Genomic DNA, 17,911 nt, shown 5'->3' with positions numbered 1-17,911 from the left:
GACTAACACTTCTAACATTCTCTACTTACTTTGTATTCCTTTCTTTCCCCCAGCTTCTTCTGATAAAAACTTAAAAGTGTTTACTTCAAATCCTTCTAATTAGGTATTTAAAGTTACAATTTTCCCTGTAAGATCCTGCTGAGCAAGGTGAGAGGGCTACATACTTGCAATATGCAATTTCTGCAAAAGGCAGGAACTCCTAAAGGGAATCTTGATCTGATTAACACCCCTAAACACAGAGCAGGCTTACCTCCTTAGCACCTGAAGTGACACAGAGGGTGAAGCAGAAGAGATGACAGCCAAGCCAGGCTGTACCACCTATGTTCTGTCGGAGCCACAGAGTAGCGTCCTCATCTCTAATGGGCCCCAGGACTGCTGTCTATATGAATGGCATCCCCTGTAGTTGTGCAGGGCACATTCTGCACAGCCTTCATAAAGCCTGCCTTGCAGAGGTGCTGTAGATACTTCATGAAGTAGTATGAACAACCAGCCTGGGGCCTTATAGGTGAGACAGAGTAAATCAATCATGGCATATCCATTCCGTGGAACCTCACTTGGCCATGAAAAGTCATGATTAAGCTCTCTATCTGTGTTTAGTCATGTCTAACTCTTGCGACCCCATGGACTGTAGCCCGGCAGGCTTCTCTGTCCGTGGGATTATCCCAGCAAGAATACTGGAGTGGCTTGCCATTTTCTCCTCCAGGGAATCTTCCTAACCCAGGGATTGAGCCCACATCTCCTACACTGTAGGCAGATTCTTTACCAATGAGCCACCTGGGATGCTGAGATCTCTACTTACTGAGGAAGAAAACTCTCATACGTTATTGTGAATGGAAAAATAAAACCAAATACGATCCAGTTTTCATCAATATAGGTATAGCTGTATATGTATGGAAAATCCTGGCAAGAGAACCTCAAAGTGCAATCTGAGTCAGACTGGAGACTTTTTCCTTTGTCAACATTTTCCTACAGTAAGTAGGCTTACAATTTGAAAAAAAAAATTTTTTTTTTAGTTGGCTCTTTTCCTTTCCACCTCCACTCTGAGCTTCAGCTTTAAAATGCATCTATCTAACGGAAATGATGGTAAAAAGAGCAACAACAGTGCTGCAGACACGCTGTGTCACTCAACACCTGAGCTGGGAATCAGTCTGCTCATTTTACAGAGGAAGAAGCAGATGCTCAGAGAAGGCATAGGTCCCACGGAGGAGGTACCACTCCCTCTTCGCAGGGCTGCTCTGTGCTTTACTGCCATGAAGGAAAATGGATGTTGTGTGAAGTGCCAGGTGCCTGCCTACTGTGGGCTGCAGGACAGAGCACTCAGAGCATGGCCTGGATCAAATCCAGTACCTCTGTTCCTTGCAGTGTATGTGACCTTAGGTGAGCGACCACACCTCTCTGAGCCTCAGCTTCCTCACTGGTAAAATAGGGGTAGCAAAAGTGCTACCTTGGGGGGCTGAGTCGAGGATCATAAGAGGCAGCTCCTGCCCAGAGTATGCAATCTATGATAGACAGCTTTGGTCATATTAATATCCTCTGGTACAGCTCTGGTCCCCTGATTTCAGCAGGGACTATCTTTCTCTCTCTTTGACAGATATCATGCAGAAGAAAGCGGAGCCCCAGGGGCCATGAAGCTGAGCTCAGCAACCAGCTTACTGATCCAGGGTCCACACCCACCACCCTGCCCAGCTTGGTGGGTCAGAGGTGTACTTCCTATCTGTGCATGTCAGGCAAAAGCAGCCATGCCATGGACTAGAGTTCTCAACGGAGGCAATGCAGCCCTGCAGGTGGCAGGGTTTGTCATAACAAATGGGGGGCATGAGCAGCCTTGAGCAGACAGAAGCCAGGGAGGCTGGACCCCCTGTGATGCTCCTGACTGTCTCACCAGACATTCCTGTAGCCGAGAAACCTATTTAGATGTATGGAGGTTAGCATCTAACTCTGTCATGTGGATATAAACTATTTTTGTACGTTATAATACTATACAATGAATTGTCCCAGGATTCAAAACCATGTGAATCAAGGGGAGTTCTTCACCATTTTGCACAATCACTTCAGCAGCAACTACCCTACCTGTGGTGTGTTTGATACAAACACGTGTCATTTAAACATGAAGAACGTCACACTCATGGTGAGTCTACCCATAGAATGAAGAAAGGGAAAGGGGTCCTTCCAGCAGAGGGAGAACAGTATGTGCAAAAGCCGTGGGGTGGAAGGGAGGGGGCAACCACAGATGTGAAAGGAGACCACAGTGTGGTGGGGAGCGAGGTGGGTGGTAAGACCCCAGGAGCTGGGCAGTGCAGGGCCTTGGGGGCCACGGCGAAAGGGTCAGACCTATGAGAAGCCAAAACAGACCGTTCGCCAGGGGAGGACACGGTCAGGTTTGCATTTCAAAGCACAATCACTGTGCAGGAGAGCGACGCATGGAACAGAGGGGACAGCAGTGGAGGCAGGGGGGCCAGTGAGGCTCCTGTGGCTCTCGAGGTGACACTGACGGCGCTCTGGGCTGGCTCCCCCCAGGAGCCTGGTCCGTGGATGGACAGGGGCCCCTCCTGAGACCTGGGCCCAGGAGAAGAGCGAGCTGAGGAGGAAGGCCATGGCTCCACTTCGGCAAACTCACCTGACTCTGCCACCTCGGCGATGGGCACCCCCTGCTCGTATGCCATGAAGCCCAGGACTGAGAAGATGGCAAACCCGGCCACGAAGCTGGTGCCGCTGTTCAAGCAACAGAGCATGATGCAGTCCCTGGCGGGGGAAGCAGGGAGAGGGGCTCGGGTCAGAACCCGGTGGGGGGAACCGGTGCAGCGCTGAAACGTTCTGTCTGAGCACCAAGGAAGCCCTCGGGGTTCAGAGAGGGGAGGTGGCTGGCCCATGGTCACGCAGCTTCTCCTGCATTTTTCTAGAAGGTGAGGTCAGTCGCAGATTGGAAGCACAGACAGGGGGTGGGAAAGAAGGGAGGCTGGCAAGTGGTAAAACGCACACCAGGAAGGAAAGACTTGGAGACACATCAACGCTTCTCCAAACTCCTGGCAGGAGAGAAAACCAAGGGAAGCGAGAGAGGATTGATTTTCTGGGAGCTCAAAGCATGAAGATATCAACCTCTGAAAGAAAGGGCTGCTTCCCAGCCAGCACAGAGGCCTCAGGAGAGACAGCCCTCCCAGCCCAGCATCTCCCAGACCTCACACAAGCCTCCACTCTGATGCTGCAAGGAGCAGACCCTCCCAGGCCAGACTCCTCATGGAGGTGGGCGGGGGGTGGGGGCTGCTTCACCAGGGCAGTGACTGCCCCCTGCTCTGAGCCAGGGTTCACAGCAAAGAAGCACCAGCATAAAGCCGTGATGCAGGAGATTCCAGGCTACAAACGACAGGGCTCTGCCAAGAGGAAGAAGACGGAGCCCGTACCTCCCGGCCCCTCCAACCTGGGGCTATGCGCCCTCATGCAGGCGGGTCAGGGGATCAGACTCTCGGGACCTCGGCCACCACAGAGCATGCACGTGGGAGTCAGGCTTACAACACTGTGACGCTCACTTTGAAGGGAGGGGCCTGGGCGGTCTGTCCAGTCTCCTCCCTGGAGCAGCACCAGCCCCGAGCATCCCCACCATGACCCTAGCCAGCAGGACCACCCACCTTGCTCCATGGCACTTCGCTTCTCAGATGGCTCCTGCCGCTCACAGTGTAAGAACTTCCTCATGCTCTGTTTGACCCAAATCCACCTTCTCTGGGAAGTGTTAGTTCTAACCTCCCCAACAGCCTAAAGACCTGAAGATAGAGGCCCTATACCTCCTTGAGGTTTTAGCTCGCTCAGTTAAACCCCCCAGTTCCCTTACCAGTGATCCTGTTTGTGATCTGAAATTCAGTCCAGCTTGTCCCTCTTCAAGAGTGTCACATCCAGGACTGAGCACTAGACTCAAGAACAGAGCAGGACTCTCACCTCCTCTTCTCCTGACACCATACTTTTTGTAATGCAATCAAAGGTTACACTGATGTTGGTGACTGTGACCCCCAGTTGCCTTGCATTGACCCTGGGAATCAAGGGCATGGTGGGAAGAGCATTAGACTGGGGTTCCAATTCTCCCGGCAATATCTTCTCTCTGGGCCTGCTCTCACTGGCTAGATGACAAGGTGGCTTGGATAAGAGGGTCTCTTGGGCCTTGTGATCAATTAAGTAATTTTCCAGCAAGCAGTCACTTCCACACCTTCCTCCCTGGGGTGGAGTGTATTTCCCGGCCCCATTGACTGAGGGCTTACCCACGTGACTTGCTTTGACCAATGAGATAGCAACAGATGTGATATAAACAGAGGGTTGAGATGCACTTGTGCAATTGGTCTTGTCCTCAGCCCTTCTGTGATTTGCCACGAGAAGCACTTTCCCAGGGTAGCTCCTATCTCTGCAGCCTGGACCCCAGAATGTACACATGGCATGGCTTTGAGCCTTGCCTGGACCCTGGAGCCAAACCTGTCCAACCTACAGCCTGAAAGACAGAGTCCCCAACAGACTTATGAGCAATAAAAGCAAATGCTGTGGTTTTGGTGGTTAGCTACCGAGTTCCGGGGATGCTTGTTACACAGCATTCTTGTAGCAGTGACTGACTGATACAGGTCTTTTCTACAGAACTCTTCAGGCACTGTGGACAGAGACTGGGCTACAAAGCCTGGAGACTTTATCTGCAGGCCTGATCACCTTTTGGGCTTCTCACATGGCGCTAGTGGTAAAGAACCCAGCTGCCAATGCAGGAGACATAAGAGACACAGGTTTGATACCTGGATTGCGATGATCCCCTGGATAAGGGCATGGTAACCCACTCTAGTATTCTTGCCTGGAGAATCCCATGGATAGAGGAGCCTGGTGGGCAACAGTCCATAGTGTCGCAAAGAATTGGACACGACCATAGTAACTTAGTACGCACGATCACCTCCACTCTGAGGGAAACTCAGCTCAGCCCAGGAAGGCCAAGTTATTACTAAGGCTGAGATAAGTCTGTCCTGCATGCCTGTTTCTGGCCCCTGGAAATGGTGCAAAACAAGGCAGCACTGGTGAGGAAAGGGTTTTCTCCACAGCCTCTCCATGCTGGGATTCTTCTGTGTTTTCAGACCAGAAGTGCTGAGCACTGTTACTGAATCCTGAGGCCCAGGGAGGACAGACACACACTCAAGCTCTCTGTCATCTGCTGGGGAAGCTGGAAAAGACCCTGATGCTGGGAAAGACCGAAAGCAAAAGGAGAAGATGGGGATGAGATGGTTGGATGGCATCACTGACTCAGTGGACATGAATCTGAGCAAACGTGGGAGATACTGCAGTCCCTGGGGTCGCAAAGAGCTGGACACGACTTAGAGACTGAACAACAACACTGAAGCTGGGATGTGAATCCAGTTGTCTCAGACACCAAAGCCCACTTTTTTCCTAGGAGCTACGCAGCAACAGTGCTCCCTAAGAATTCAGACTTCTAAGAATTCGGACTTCCAAAGGAAAATAACCTTTGGGTATTCATGTGGTTGTTGGAAACAAATGTCCCTTATTGCAAGGTCCCCACCCTCCCTCAGAGCCCACCCTCCATCAAGTGACTTCCTGACCACAGAGGGGCACAGTCTCTGAGCAGATCCAAGGTCCCTTCCAGCTCTGTGTCCTTGCACCCCTTCCTCAGAGCACCGCCACCTACAAGCAGAGAGCCTAGTGGCCTGTGTTCTGAAGTGAGGATTTTCCCCATCTGGTTTGCTCCATTTGCAGCCCTCTAATTCCTTCCCCACAGGGCACCTTCTAGGTGAAAAGCTACATAACATGCACTTTGAAGTTGGCAGGAGCTGAGCTGGGCTTTGAAGACCTCCAGAAGCTATTATGCTGTCGGAAGAGGGTATTAATTTACTCCCTCTGAGTCAGGAAGATCCGTTCATGGAACAATTTGGAAATGGAAATAAAAGGAGCCCTCAGACTTTCGCAATGTCACTTAGGGGATTTGCTTTCTTCTGCTGATGGGAAGGGGAAAAAAACCTGCCTGTTGGATGGGGGAGCTGCAGGGGTCTGGGGCGGTCAGCATATTTCACCCACGTGCTCAGCGGGGAAGAAAGCTGCCGCTGTCCCAAGACACAACCTGATGACATGGCAGTCTTGGCCAAATCCTTGCTGATTTTAGTAGTTGGGAAAGAACTGGCCAGGCCTGGGAGTGAGGAATAAGGGTGCAGGAGCCAGAAAGGCGCAGGTTCAAAGCCACATTGCATCGAGCCTCAGTGTCCCCATCTGCATAATGGCATGGCTCTTTCCTCACTTCCTTACACTTTGGCCAGTGCTCTTCTAGGCTGGAGGGACGGTGATGAACAAGATGACTCAGACTGCATCCTCATGGAGCGGAAGGTCAAGCAGGAAGTGACCTAGGGATCTCCGACCCGCCAGGCACACAACAGAGGCAGGCTGGCGGCTGATGTGCTGACAGACGGATGCGGACAGCATCTCTCTCCAGCATCCCAAGGGGGTCACCCTCAACCTGGACCAGAGGCCTGCTGGTGCTGCCCCTGTGCCCATGCCTTTCTCTTCTTACCCTGGTTCTATCTGTCTCACTGCTGACGGTGCTCTACCTCTCACGTCCCAGACCCGCCTCCTGTGAACACCTTGAAGGATGAGAGAGTCTACCTCGCAACCTGGCCTGACCTCCCACCTCTCTAGCATCCCTCTGTCCAGTGGTCCCCAGTGACCTCTCTGCCCAACAGCCCAGGGACTCTTAAGAGAGCTCGCTGGCTTCCCCTGTGGCCTTTCCTCCAGCATGTGGGATCTGCCCCCTTTCTTTGCCTCGGTTTTGCCAAGTTGCAACCTTTATAGACTGGAGCCGTACCTCTCAAGGTAGCTATTGGGGGTCTCACACTTAGTGACACATAGAGCTCATGGTTGGCTTAATAAGTGGATAAGTAAAGCCATCACAAAGTCAGCTTTCAGAGAAGATGTGGTGGAGTGCTGGGATGGAGGTTAGCAGACCGTAGCCAGAGTCCAGGTCCACCACACCTAGCTGGCAGGTGGAGGTGGGGACCATATCCATGAGCTCCAATTTCCCTTCCCTCGAAGATGGGGATAACATGAGAGGGACCTCATCACTGAACAAGTCCTCAGAAACGAGGCGCCCACGTGAGCCTTACAACAACCGAATGATGTGGCTATCACATCCAAGGTCCCATCCCACCACCACACGTTGACATGGCTCCTCTCACTGTACCCTCACCTACATCGAGGGTTCATTTTCAGATCACAGCTCATTTGCTGGTGGAGGAAAACAAGCTGATTATTTTAAGAGCGTGTTACTGATCTTTTTCTTGGTGTCTTAGGATTTTTCATTTAGATCTGTTTCTACTCTTTACATTAGTAGGGATACTAACCCTTTTGAGTATCACATTACATGTTAATTGACTTAAATTGAAGAAAGTAGGGAAAACTACTAGACCACTCAGCTATGACCTAAATCCCTTACGATTATACACTGGAAGTAATAAATAGATTCAAGGGATTAGATCTGAAAGACAGAGTGCCTGAAAAACTATGGACAGAGGTTTGTAATGTTGTACAGGAGGTGGTGATCAAAACCATCCCTAAGAAAAAGAAATGCAAAAAAGGCAAAATGGTTGTGTAAGGAGGCCTGACAAATAGCTGAGAGAAGAAGAGAAGCAAAAGGCCGAGGAGAAAAAGAAAGATATACCCATTTGAATGCAGAGTTCCAAAGAATAGCAATAAGAGATAAGAAAGCCTTCCTAAGTGATCAACACAAAGAAATAGAGGAAGACAATAGGATGGGAAAGACTAGAGATCTCTTCAAGAAAATCAGAGATACCAAGGGAATATTTCATGCAAAGATAGACTCAATAAAGGACAGAAACGGTATGGACCTAAGAGAAGCAGAAGATATTAAGAAGTGATGGAAACAATACACAGTACTATACAAAAAAGATCTTAATGACCCAGATAACCATGATGGTGTCATCACTCACCTAGAGCCAGACATCCTGGAGTGCAAAGTCAAGTGGGCCTTAGAAAGCATCACTACAAACAAAGCTAGTGGAGGTGATGGAATTCCAGCTGTACTATGTCAAATCCTAAAAGATGCTGTTAAAGTGCTGCACTCAAAATGCCAGCAAACTTGGAAAACTCAGCAGTGGCCACAGGACTGGAAAAGGTCAGTTTTCATTCCAATCGCAAAGAAAAGCAATGCCAAAGAATGTTCAAACTACCTCACAACTGCACTCATCTCACATGATAGCAAAGCAATGCTCAAAATTCTCCAAGCAAGGCTCCAACAGTATGTGAACCAAGAACTTCCAGATGTTCAAGCTGGATTTAGAAATGGCAAAGGAACCAGAGATCAAATTGCCAACATCCATTGGATCATAGAAAAAGCAAGAGGATTCCAGAAAAACATTTACTTCTGCTTCACTGACTATGCCAAAGCCTTTGACTGTGTGGATCAAAACAAACTGTGGAAAATTCTTAAAGAGATGGGAATATCAGACTGCCTGACCTGCCTCCTGAGAAACCTGTATACAGGTCAGGAAGCAACAGTTAGAACCAGACATGGAACAACAGACTGGTTCCAAATAGGGAAAGGAGTACGTCAAGGCTGTATATTGTCACCCTGCTTATTTAACTTATATGCAGAGTACATCATGTGAAATGCCAGGCTGGAAGAAGCACGAGCTGGCATCAAGACTGCCAGGAGAAATATCAATAACCACAGATATACAGATGACATCACCCTTATGACAGAAAGCAAAGAGGAACTAAAAAGCCTCTTGATGAAAGGGAAAGAGAAGTGTGAAAAAAATGGCTTAAAACTCAACATTCAGAAAACTAAGATCATGGCATATCCAGTCCCATAACTTCACAACAAATAGACGGGGAAACAGTGGAAACAGTGACAGACTTTATTTTCTTGCGCTCCAAGATCACTGCAGTAGTAACTGCAGCCATGAAATGAAAAGACGCTTGCTCCTTGGAAGAAAAGCTACAACAAACCTAGACAGCGTATTAAAAAGCAGAGACAATACTTTGCCAACAAAGGCAAACGTAGTCAAAGCTGTGGTTTTTCCAGTGGTCGTGTATGGGTGTGAGAGGTGGACTATAAAGAAAGCTGAGCGCCGAAGAATTGAGGCTTTTGAACTGTGGTGTTGGAGAAGACTCTTGAGAGTCCCTTGGACTGCAAGCAGATCAAACCAGTCCATCCTAAAGGAAATCAGTCCTGAATAGTCATTGGAAGGACAGATGCTGAAGCTGAAGCTTCAGGACTCTGGCCTGATGCAAAGAACTGACTCATTGGAAAAGATTCTGATGCTGGGAAAGATTGAAGGCAGGAGGAGAAAGGGACGACAGAAGACGAGATGGTTGGATGGCATCACTTGATGCCATCAAGTGATGACTTGATGGAACATGAGTTTGAGCAGGCTCTGGGAGCTGGTGATGGACAGGGAAGCCTGGCGTGCTGCAGTCCATGGGGTTGCAAAGAGCCAGACATGATTGAGCAACTGAACTAAACTGAATTCCATGTTATTATGTCCTTTAATTTTGTAGATGATTTTCATATTTTGTTTGGAGATGTTATGCAGAATGTATATAGATAACATTTGTATTAATGCGACTTTTTAAGGATTATAAAATCTATATGTACTCAAGAGTAAAGACAAGACAAAACATTTAAATTGTATGGGAAAGTACAGGTAGAAAAAGCCCATCATTCCATCTCAATGCTTCTCTTCAGAGGTGGCTCTTTAATAGTTTATTGTGTCTTTCTAGAAATTTCAAAGTTCTAGATATTTCTGTGAATCAATGTGTCATTTCCCTTCCTGACCTAATCATTTTGGGTGTTTCCATATCTTTTTCATTATGAAAACAGTATTTTACTCCTCATTTTAGGAGGGTATCCTTTTTAAAAAAAGTATTTAACTCTTTAGTTTTCCTGCACTTACTATGGTGTATATGTGGGGCAAAGTAATTAGGCTCCGTCGTAACTATTTCTACTAAAATACTTATCCTAGCTCAGAAACATTTGCTGAAAAACCCTTCCTTTTCCAGTGAATCTGTGTTGAGGGACAGCATCATTGCCATGAGTCTACGAGTTTCCACATTACAATGAGGAGCTCTTGATCTTGGGGGCAGAGATGTGCCATCTGCCCGGCCCCACATATTCACCATCTGTGTCTGTGATGGGCATGGAATCAGAGGTGTAGAGACCTCAGCAAACAAGCCACTGGCCTATGGTTAGAGACCACCGTGCCAAGTTCACTTCTGCCAGACACTTTTGGCTGACCTTGGGCAAGTCCTTGGACTTCTGTGGTCTCAGCCTCAGGGCAGAATGCAGGCTGCAGGCAGGAGGACTAGGCAGCCAGGGTCACACAGCCCCAGGCTCACCCCCAGCATGGGTCCCCTCTCCACACTAGGTGCAGCAGTGGCAGGAGGCTGGGGGTGGGTAGGAAGGTCCATTAAGAAAAAGGCAGCAAGGCACTGGCCACTCCAAGTCAGACTGGGCAGGACCCTACAGTCAAGCGAAAGGAAGCAGGAAAGAAATTCCTGACCAGCAGGCAGAATAAGGCCCTCAGTTTTGGAAGACCTGGGTTCAACTAGCTGTGCGACCTTAGTGTGACCTTGGGCCAATCCCTTATCTGCCCTGGGATAAAGCTCTGCTGGAGAGGGTGGGATGGAGGCCTGAATACAACTCTTGGCATGGACTCCCTCCGAAGCCTGGAACTTGCTCTGATCATGTTTGTTATTCTCTGAGCTCCTCTGATGGACCACTCTTAGACCCTGGGCTGGGAGAGGCTGTCAGATTACCCAGGGTCCTCCCCGCCCCACCTGGATGGCTGGCACCCTGCCTCTCCTCCTCTGACAGGCCTGTTTCCCTCACCCAGCCTTGCAAGGGTGGGGGGAGATGACAAGGAACTAGCCAGGCAGCATGGAGGGCTCCCAGGTTCTGTGGAGAGCGGGCGGTCAGGGCTGGGGACATGCTCACCTGTAGCAGTTGTTGTTATAATTGTTATAACTTCCCAGAGCGGTCAGACAACCCAGGCAGATGGCATAGGAGAAGAAGATTTGCGTCCCAGCATCTACCCAGACCTGTAGGAGGGCACAAAGAAGTTGGCAGAGACAGAAGTCAGATGCACGGCCAGGGGGTAGGGAGGCGGGGTGGCCCCTTTCTCTGAAATCCCCCGCCCACGCCCAACCCCCACAAAAGACTCCAAAAAGGGACAATCAAATATCCTCATCTCAGGAATGTGGTTTTTAGAAGTTCTATTCTCAGGATGATTAAATATAAGTGTCCTTAATTAAATCCAGAAATTTCTGGAGGTTTTGGACAGTAGTTCACCAAGCAGGAAGAATTTGCGTGTTAGGACCCTGCTCCAGCTGTGTGGGCTTGGAAAAGTTACTTAACCTCTCTGAGGCTTAGTCTCGCCACCAGCAAAGTGGGGAATAAACTTCCCTCTCAGGACTACTGAAGCCAAGAGTCATTTTTCTTCTGATGGCTGAGACCATCATGATAAAAGCTCTCTTGGGTGTCTTTGAACTCAGAGTTTTACAGTGTCTAGCGGGGGTGGGGGACATTCACCAGGGGCCCAGTTACAAAGAAGCCCTAGTTTTCCTACAGGTCTGGAGGCTTCTCCTACTCTGCCCCAGGCACTCAGCCAGAGGACAGTAAAAGGACAAGAAAGGGGGCAGGCACCACGTCTCGATCACTTTTCCAGAGAGCTGCTACTTGGGGGCTTCCGTGTGGTACATGTGCAAACTCCTTTCTCAGTCTCCAAGTGTCCCTCAGAGAGGACTGCCAGGGGATGGCGTGACACATGCAAGAGGAATTACAGTAATTTGTCTAACACTCCTTCAGGCTCTCTTTGAGCTCCACTTTAGAAGTCATCAGGAAACGCCACAGCTCAAACCCAAATGCAGCTGATGAGACTGATGCTTGAGAATCCAGTGTTGTCTAGAGAATAAGGTTTTATACCAATTCAAATACTAGCAAACATGTGCTAAGCATGTCCGATGTGCCAGGCACTGCTGTGAACCCTGTATGTGTTACTACACTTGAATATTCACACCAACGCCATGCAGGAGGCGCTATTATTAGCCCCCTTCTACAACTGAGGAAACTGAGGAACAGAGAAGTTGAGTTACTTGCTCAAGACCACACAGCTGAGAGTGGCAGAAATGAATCCAAGGAAACCTGCCTCTAGAGAAGCACACCTAACCAGTCCCGGAATTCCCCAAGTCTTCTGCTGTAACCACCCACCCAACACAGGACTCTCTTCTGGAACTTCTGACAGAACAGTCTCTGCTTGATTATTGCCAGTGACAGGGAGCTCACTACCTTTTGACACAGTCCCTTTTCTCTTCAGAGAATTCTGACCATTAGCACATTTCTTAAAATGAGAGGAAATCTACCTTCTGAGTTCCCAACTCTGGGGCCACGGAGGCCATATCTCCCTCTCCCATGTGGCATCACTTTACAGACTTGAAGAACCCTCTAGAACACTTCCTTTTCCAGGCAAATTATCACTATTTCCTCTTTTCTGGGGATTTGACTACACAGCCCACATTACTTTACCCTGGATTTGCTTCCTTGTTAAATCATTCAACAAATACTTATTATGAGCAAAGTTCACAATGCTGTCCCTTGACCTAAAAAGTGCATACATTTTTTCCCCCTCTAACACAGAGCTTTTGGGTTTAGTGCTTTTGGAGCTAAATGAGGAGCTTAGGGAAAGCCATTTCATGAAGTGTGTGTGTGAGCTGGGCAGCGTGGGGGAGGATGCCAGCAGATCATAGTTGACTGAGACACGGTGAGGGGGAAATGCGAAGAAGAATTTTTAAAATCGTTTTTCAAGAAAGGGGAGTTGGGAGATGGGATAGCGGTGAGAGTAAATACATTCAGGGAGGATTTTTTCCAAATGGTAGAAACTTTAGAATACTTAAATGTTGAAAGAAACAACCCAGGGTAGGGAAAAAGTGTTAAAAAAAAGATTTGAGAGAGAAATGGGTATATTTTAAAGTCCTCCTCTGCCTCGGTGTCCCCACTTGCCACCTCAGTGGATTCCCTTTTCTCCTCGGGAAGGCCAGTAAATGTTACAGAGAAGAAAAAGACAGATTTGCTGCTGAACCAGGAAACAAAGTCAGATCCCAGGAGCATGGTGTGAGGATGCTCAGCACTCGACCAAGCCCTGGTGGTCCAGGGTTTAAGACTCTGTGCTTCCCTATTTACAATATATAGGACACGGAAGAAACCTAGATGTTGATCAACAGATGAATGGATAAAGAAGCCGTGGTACATACATACAATGTGGTACATACGATGGAATATTACTCTGCCACAAAAAGGAATACACTTGAGTTAGTGCTAATGAGGTGGATGAACCTAGAGCCTCATTATAAAATCAGAAAGAGAAAAACAAATATTGTATATTAACACATGTACATGGAATCTGGAAAGATGGTACTTATGAACCTATTTGCAGGAGATGGCAATGGAGACACAGATATAGAGAACAAACTTGTGGACCCAGTGGGGGAAGGAGAGGGTGGGACAAATTGAGAGAGCAGCGCTGAAACATACACATTACCATATGTAAAACAGCTAGCCAGTGGGAATTTGCTGTGAGATGCAGGGAGCTCAAGCCTGGTGCTCTGTGACAACCTAGAGGGGTGGGGTGGGGTGGAAGGAGGGAGGGAGATTCAAGAGGAAGGAGACGTATGTATGCCTATGGCTGATTCATACTGATGTATGGCCGAAACCAACACGATATTGTAAAGCCACTGCGATGGTCTGACACAAGGGGCAAAGTGAGGCTAACAGAACAGGCCAACAGGACATTCATGAACCTTCCACCAGTTTGGGGATGCCTTAGGAAGTGGGAATCCTGAGTGATCATTTGTTGAAAACCTACTGTGTATGTGAGGCTCTCAGGGGACTCATAACTTGCATAACCATCTCACTAGGGAGTATTGTTATCTCCATTTCTAGAGAAGAGGAAATGGACCCATAGATGGTCAAACAGCTAATGAGGGACAGGGTCAGGTTTGAACCCAAAGTGTCCTGGCTCCACATTTTGAAGAGAGAAGCCAGGGCATTCTGGTGTGCTGGGCAGGCCTGGACTTTCGGCAGGGGTTCACACAGCTCTGTGACTGTGAGGTCAACAGGACAAAGGCAACATCTCCTCCATGAAAGGAAGACCAGGCCACTGAGCCCCACTGACTGACCAGCATCTCCCAGGATGCAACAAAGGGAACAGCTCAGCTCAAAGGGCTTCTGAGTTCTTGACACAATCTGAAGGGGAAATAGTCTCCATTGAACAAACAAACCCTAAGGAAGCTGGGTCAGCAGCTGAGAAGGGATCAGTCCCCATGATCTGTGGCAGTGAATGGGGGGCGTTCTGGCCTTGTAGCTGGGGGCGGTCTTCATTCAGAGGTCTGGAGAACAAATTTGCATGGGAATCTAGGGGGCAGGGACCGTTTGGAAGAGAGGTGGTCCCGCCCCCTAGCTCTGGGGCAACCAGTTCAGAGCAACTGATTCCAGTGAGCCCTGGCACATAGCAGGTGCTGAGAACAACACACTGGGGTGTAACCTTCCCTCCCCACTGGACCAGCGGGGCCCAGATGGGAGAAGCAAGGAAGGATGGACGGATGAAGACACAGTCTCCTCTACAAAGTTCAGGAGGTACACTGTCAAGCTGGGTGTTTAGTTCCTGCTGCCTCGTCCCCATGGACTGTACTCTACGGTGTTCAAGGCATCATCCATGTCCTGTGACCTGGCCCCTGCCCTGGGGAGGGCGTCATCATAACCAGGTTAGAGACTGCTGTGTGTGTCGGGGGAACATGCCTGCCCACCTTGACCTTTACATGTATCAACAGAGTGTCTAATATCCTAGAAGTTTAAGGGGAGCGCTTCACGTCTTTCTCTCACCTCTTGGAGAGAAGCGACCTCCCAACTGGGGAGATGGAGAGAGGGTCACGGTGCATGTGTGGTGAGTCCCTCCCTTTTTCTCTCAAGCACAGATGATTCAGTGAGATGCGTCGTGCTTAGTTGAGTCGTGTCCGACTCTTTGTGACCCCACGGACTGTAGCCCACCAGGCTCCTCTGTCCCTGGGATTCTCCAGGCAAGAACACTGGAGTAGGTTGCCATTTCCTCCTCCAGGGGATCTTCCCGAATCAGGGATCGATCCATGTCTCCTGCATTATAGGAGGATTCTTTACCTGCTGAGCCCTTGGGGAAGCCCCTCAGTTAAGATGTGTGGAACAAATACTCAGCACAGAGCCTGGCTCTCGGAGAGCGCATAGGATGTGCTCAGAAACCCAGCCGTGAGCTCCGAGAGACAACAGATTGCTTAGTCAATGTTCATTCCTTCTCAGGATCCACCAGTCCTCACAAATCTGGAGAGAAGAGCCTCTCTTCCCTTTTCTCTCCACAGTACCTAAGATGGGGCGTCCACTATGTGCCAGGTGAAGTCCCAGGAGCTCCAGTCCTCCCTTCTCTTAAGAGCAGGAGAGAAAGACAACAAAGGCGGGCAGATACTCCGGAACACATCATCCGGTGGAGAGGGGAGTGTGAAGGATGGCGTGAGGTGGGGCATGGAGCATGGGGCAGCAGGGGCCAGGGCTCTGCTCCGTGAGGGGCACGGAACCTGCTGCTCAGGCAGCTGGAAGGGGATGGGAGCTGCAGGCGTGACTTGCTGTCGTGTCTAAGGCAGCGCAGGCTGCAGACAGAAGCTCTCCCAGTAACCCGCTTTCATGTCTATGAACAGCCACCTGGCCAAGCATAAGGGCAGCACTTCTGTCTGGGATCAAAGCTGGTGCCAGCAGGTGGGCCTGGTCTGTCCTTCCCTGTGCCCTGAAGGAGGTGGCACTGGTCACACTGATGCACCAAGGTCTCTGACAAACTCAGCGGTGACCCAACCTGCCAGGGAAGTACCAGCGAGAGGAGCCAGGAATCAGGCATTGGCTTCACCTCCAGAAGCACTGATGACATGCTGGGGAGGGGGTGGGGAGTTCCACACACTTCACAGGCATGAGACTCACTGCTGTGGTCTGGTGCAATGATTATCCCCCTTTTATGCATGAGAAAAAAACTAACTCCCAGAAAGGGGGCATTTCTTGTCTATTTAGCCTTGGAGAGATGTACACACTAAAGAGACAAACAAACCTCTGTAACCCAGCCTGCCGTGGGAGACGGCACTGAAGCTTCGTGCAAAGACACGTTAGACGAGATGGCTCTTCCCAGGTGCCTGGCTCCCTATCTCCCTGGGGCTTCGTGGATAGGGCCTGGGCTCCAGGGTCAGGTAGACCCAGGCTGCCACTTATCTGCATGTTGCTTCACTTGTCTGAGCCCCAACTTCCTTGTCCACAAAAGAGAGACACAATGCATGCAAAGTACACAGCGGGGCACCAGGTCAGTCAGTCAGTTCAGTTGCCCAGTTGTGTCCGACTCTGCGACCTCATGGACTCCAGCACACCAGGCCTCCCTGTCCATCACCAACTCCCGGAGCTCACTCAAACTCACGTCCATCACATCGGTGATGCCATCCAACCATCTTGTCCTCTGATGCCCCCTTCTCCTCCAGCCTTCAATCTTTCCCAGCATCAGGGTCTTTTCCAATGAGTTGGTTCTTCGCATCAGGTGGCCAAAGTATTGGAGTTTCAGCTTCGGCATCAGTCCTTCCAATGAATATTCAGGACTGATTTCCTTTAGGATGGACTGGTTGGATCTCCTTGCAGTCCAAGGGATTCTCAAGAGTCTTCTCCAACACCACAATTCAAAAGCACCATACAACTCCCTTACTCTGCCTCTTCTTGGCAGTTAACACTTCTCCAATACACGTGCTATGAAAACAGGCTCCCGGGGCTTTCCCTCCACCCCAGCCCACCCAGCACCCAGCCAAGAAGGTGCTCAAACCACCAGACCCGATGGCACACGTGGCGTTTGGCTGTCCACGCCGCCAGGACAGAGCTCGGTGGCCGTCTTGGGCCCATGATAACCCACAGCCTTTTCTTTCTTTAACATTTCCTTTTCAGACGGACAGCCACACACAGACACACGAATACACACACACAACACAACTTCTGTAAATAAAGCCTTCCACTGAGGTGAAAACATACAGCCCGGCAGAAAAGGGCTGAAATTAAGCTCTTTCTCTGGGCTGTTTATATGGGTAAATATTCTCAAACGATGATTAAAAGTAGGTTAGGAGAATAATACAACAGCTGTGTTTCCAGTGTGTACCTGACAACGGCCTTTGTAGGAGTGAATAATTACATGAAAATCACTTCCTTCCCACCTCTTTTGCAGCCCCCTCCGGGTTGCTAGGCGCCCTGTCTCCTCTGCTCAGCTAATGCCACATACAGATGCGGGTGAATACAGTATGGCCATTCGGAGGGAAGGGAGTCCAGGACTGGGGAAGACTGGAGCAGCCCCTCCCCCGTGGATTCAATGCGGGAAGAGGGCTCCAGAAGGCTCTAGGGGAAGAAGATTCTGGTTGTATTTAAATGCTAATGTGCTGGGCAGCCGGGCAGGTCCAGCGGGAACAGTGGTGGGAAGGGGCAGAGGCTCTTGGCCTGGGAGCCCCACTGGAAACACGCTCTGTGGCCTCTGGCTCCAGTGCCAGCCTGTCCTCGGGCAGCCAGCCCTGCTGGCCGACTCGAGCCCGGCCAGAGGCCCTGCCAGTGCAGTGTCACTGGGTTGAAGGTGGCGCCGTGGGTGGTGAGGAGAGCCCTGGTGTGTCGTCTGACCCTGGCGGCCCCTTCGTGCAGAGCAGGCAGCGGGGTCACTGGGCCAGGCCTTTGCCCAGAGGCTGGACAGCCGCATCCTGGTCACAGAGTGTAGAGGGAGTGGACGAGCAGTTGCTGGTACGGGACCAATGGCAACGACTTCTGTGCTTTATATGGTAGAACCCTGGGGCTGTGCACGTCTACCCC

General features: G+C 49.9%; 1 protein-coding gene across 1 annotated transcript in view; it reads right to left on the bottom strand.

Annotated features, from left to right (window-relative positions):
- SLC6A11 (solute carrier family 6 member 11) overlaps nt 1-17,911 on the bottom strand; it is a 125,286-nt gene that overhangs the window by 20,860 nt on the left and 86,515 nt on the right. Inside the window, exons 7-8 of the mRNA XM_025273049.3 lie at nt 10,967-11,070; nt 2,618-2,742 (exon numbers count right to left, since the gene is read on the bottom strand). Coding sequence (XP_025128834.1) covers nt 2,618-2,742; nt 10,967-11,070 — 229 coding nt within the window. The remainder of the gene's footprint in view (nt 1-2,617; nt 2,743-10,966; nt 11,071-17,911) is intronic.

This window comes from Bubalus bubalis, chromosome 21 (assembly GCF_019923935.1).
Source record: "Bubalus bubalis isolate 160015118507 breed Murrah chromosome 21, NDDB_SH_1, whole genome shotgun sequence".
Classification (NCBI taxonomy): Eukaryota; Metazoa; Chordata; class Mammalia; order Artiodactyla; family Bovidae; genus Bubalus; species Bubalus bubalis.
This window is presented reverse-complemented; position numbering and strand designations above follow the sequence as displayed.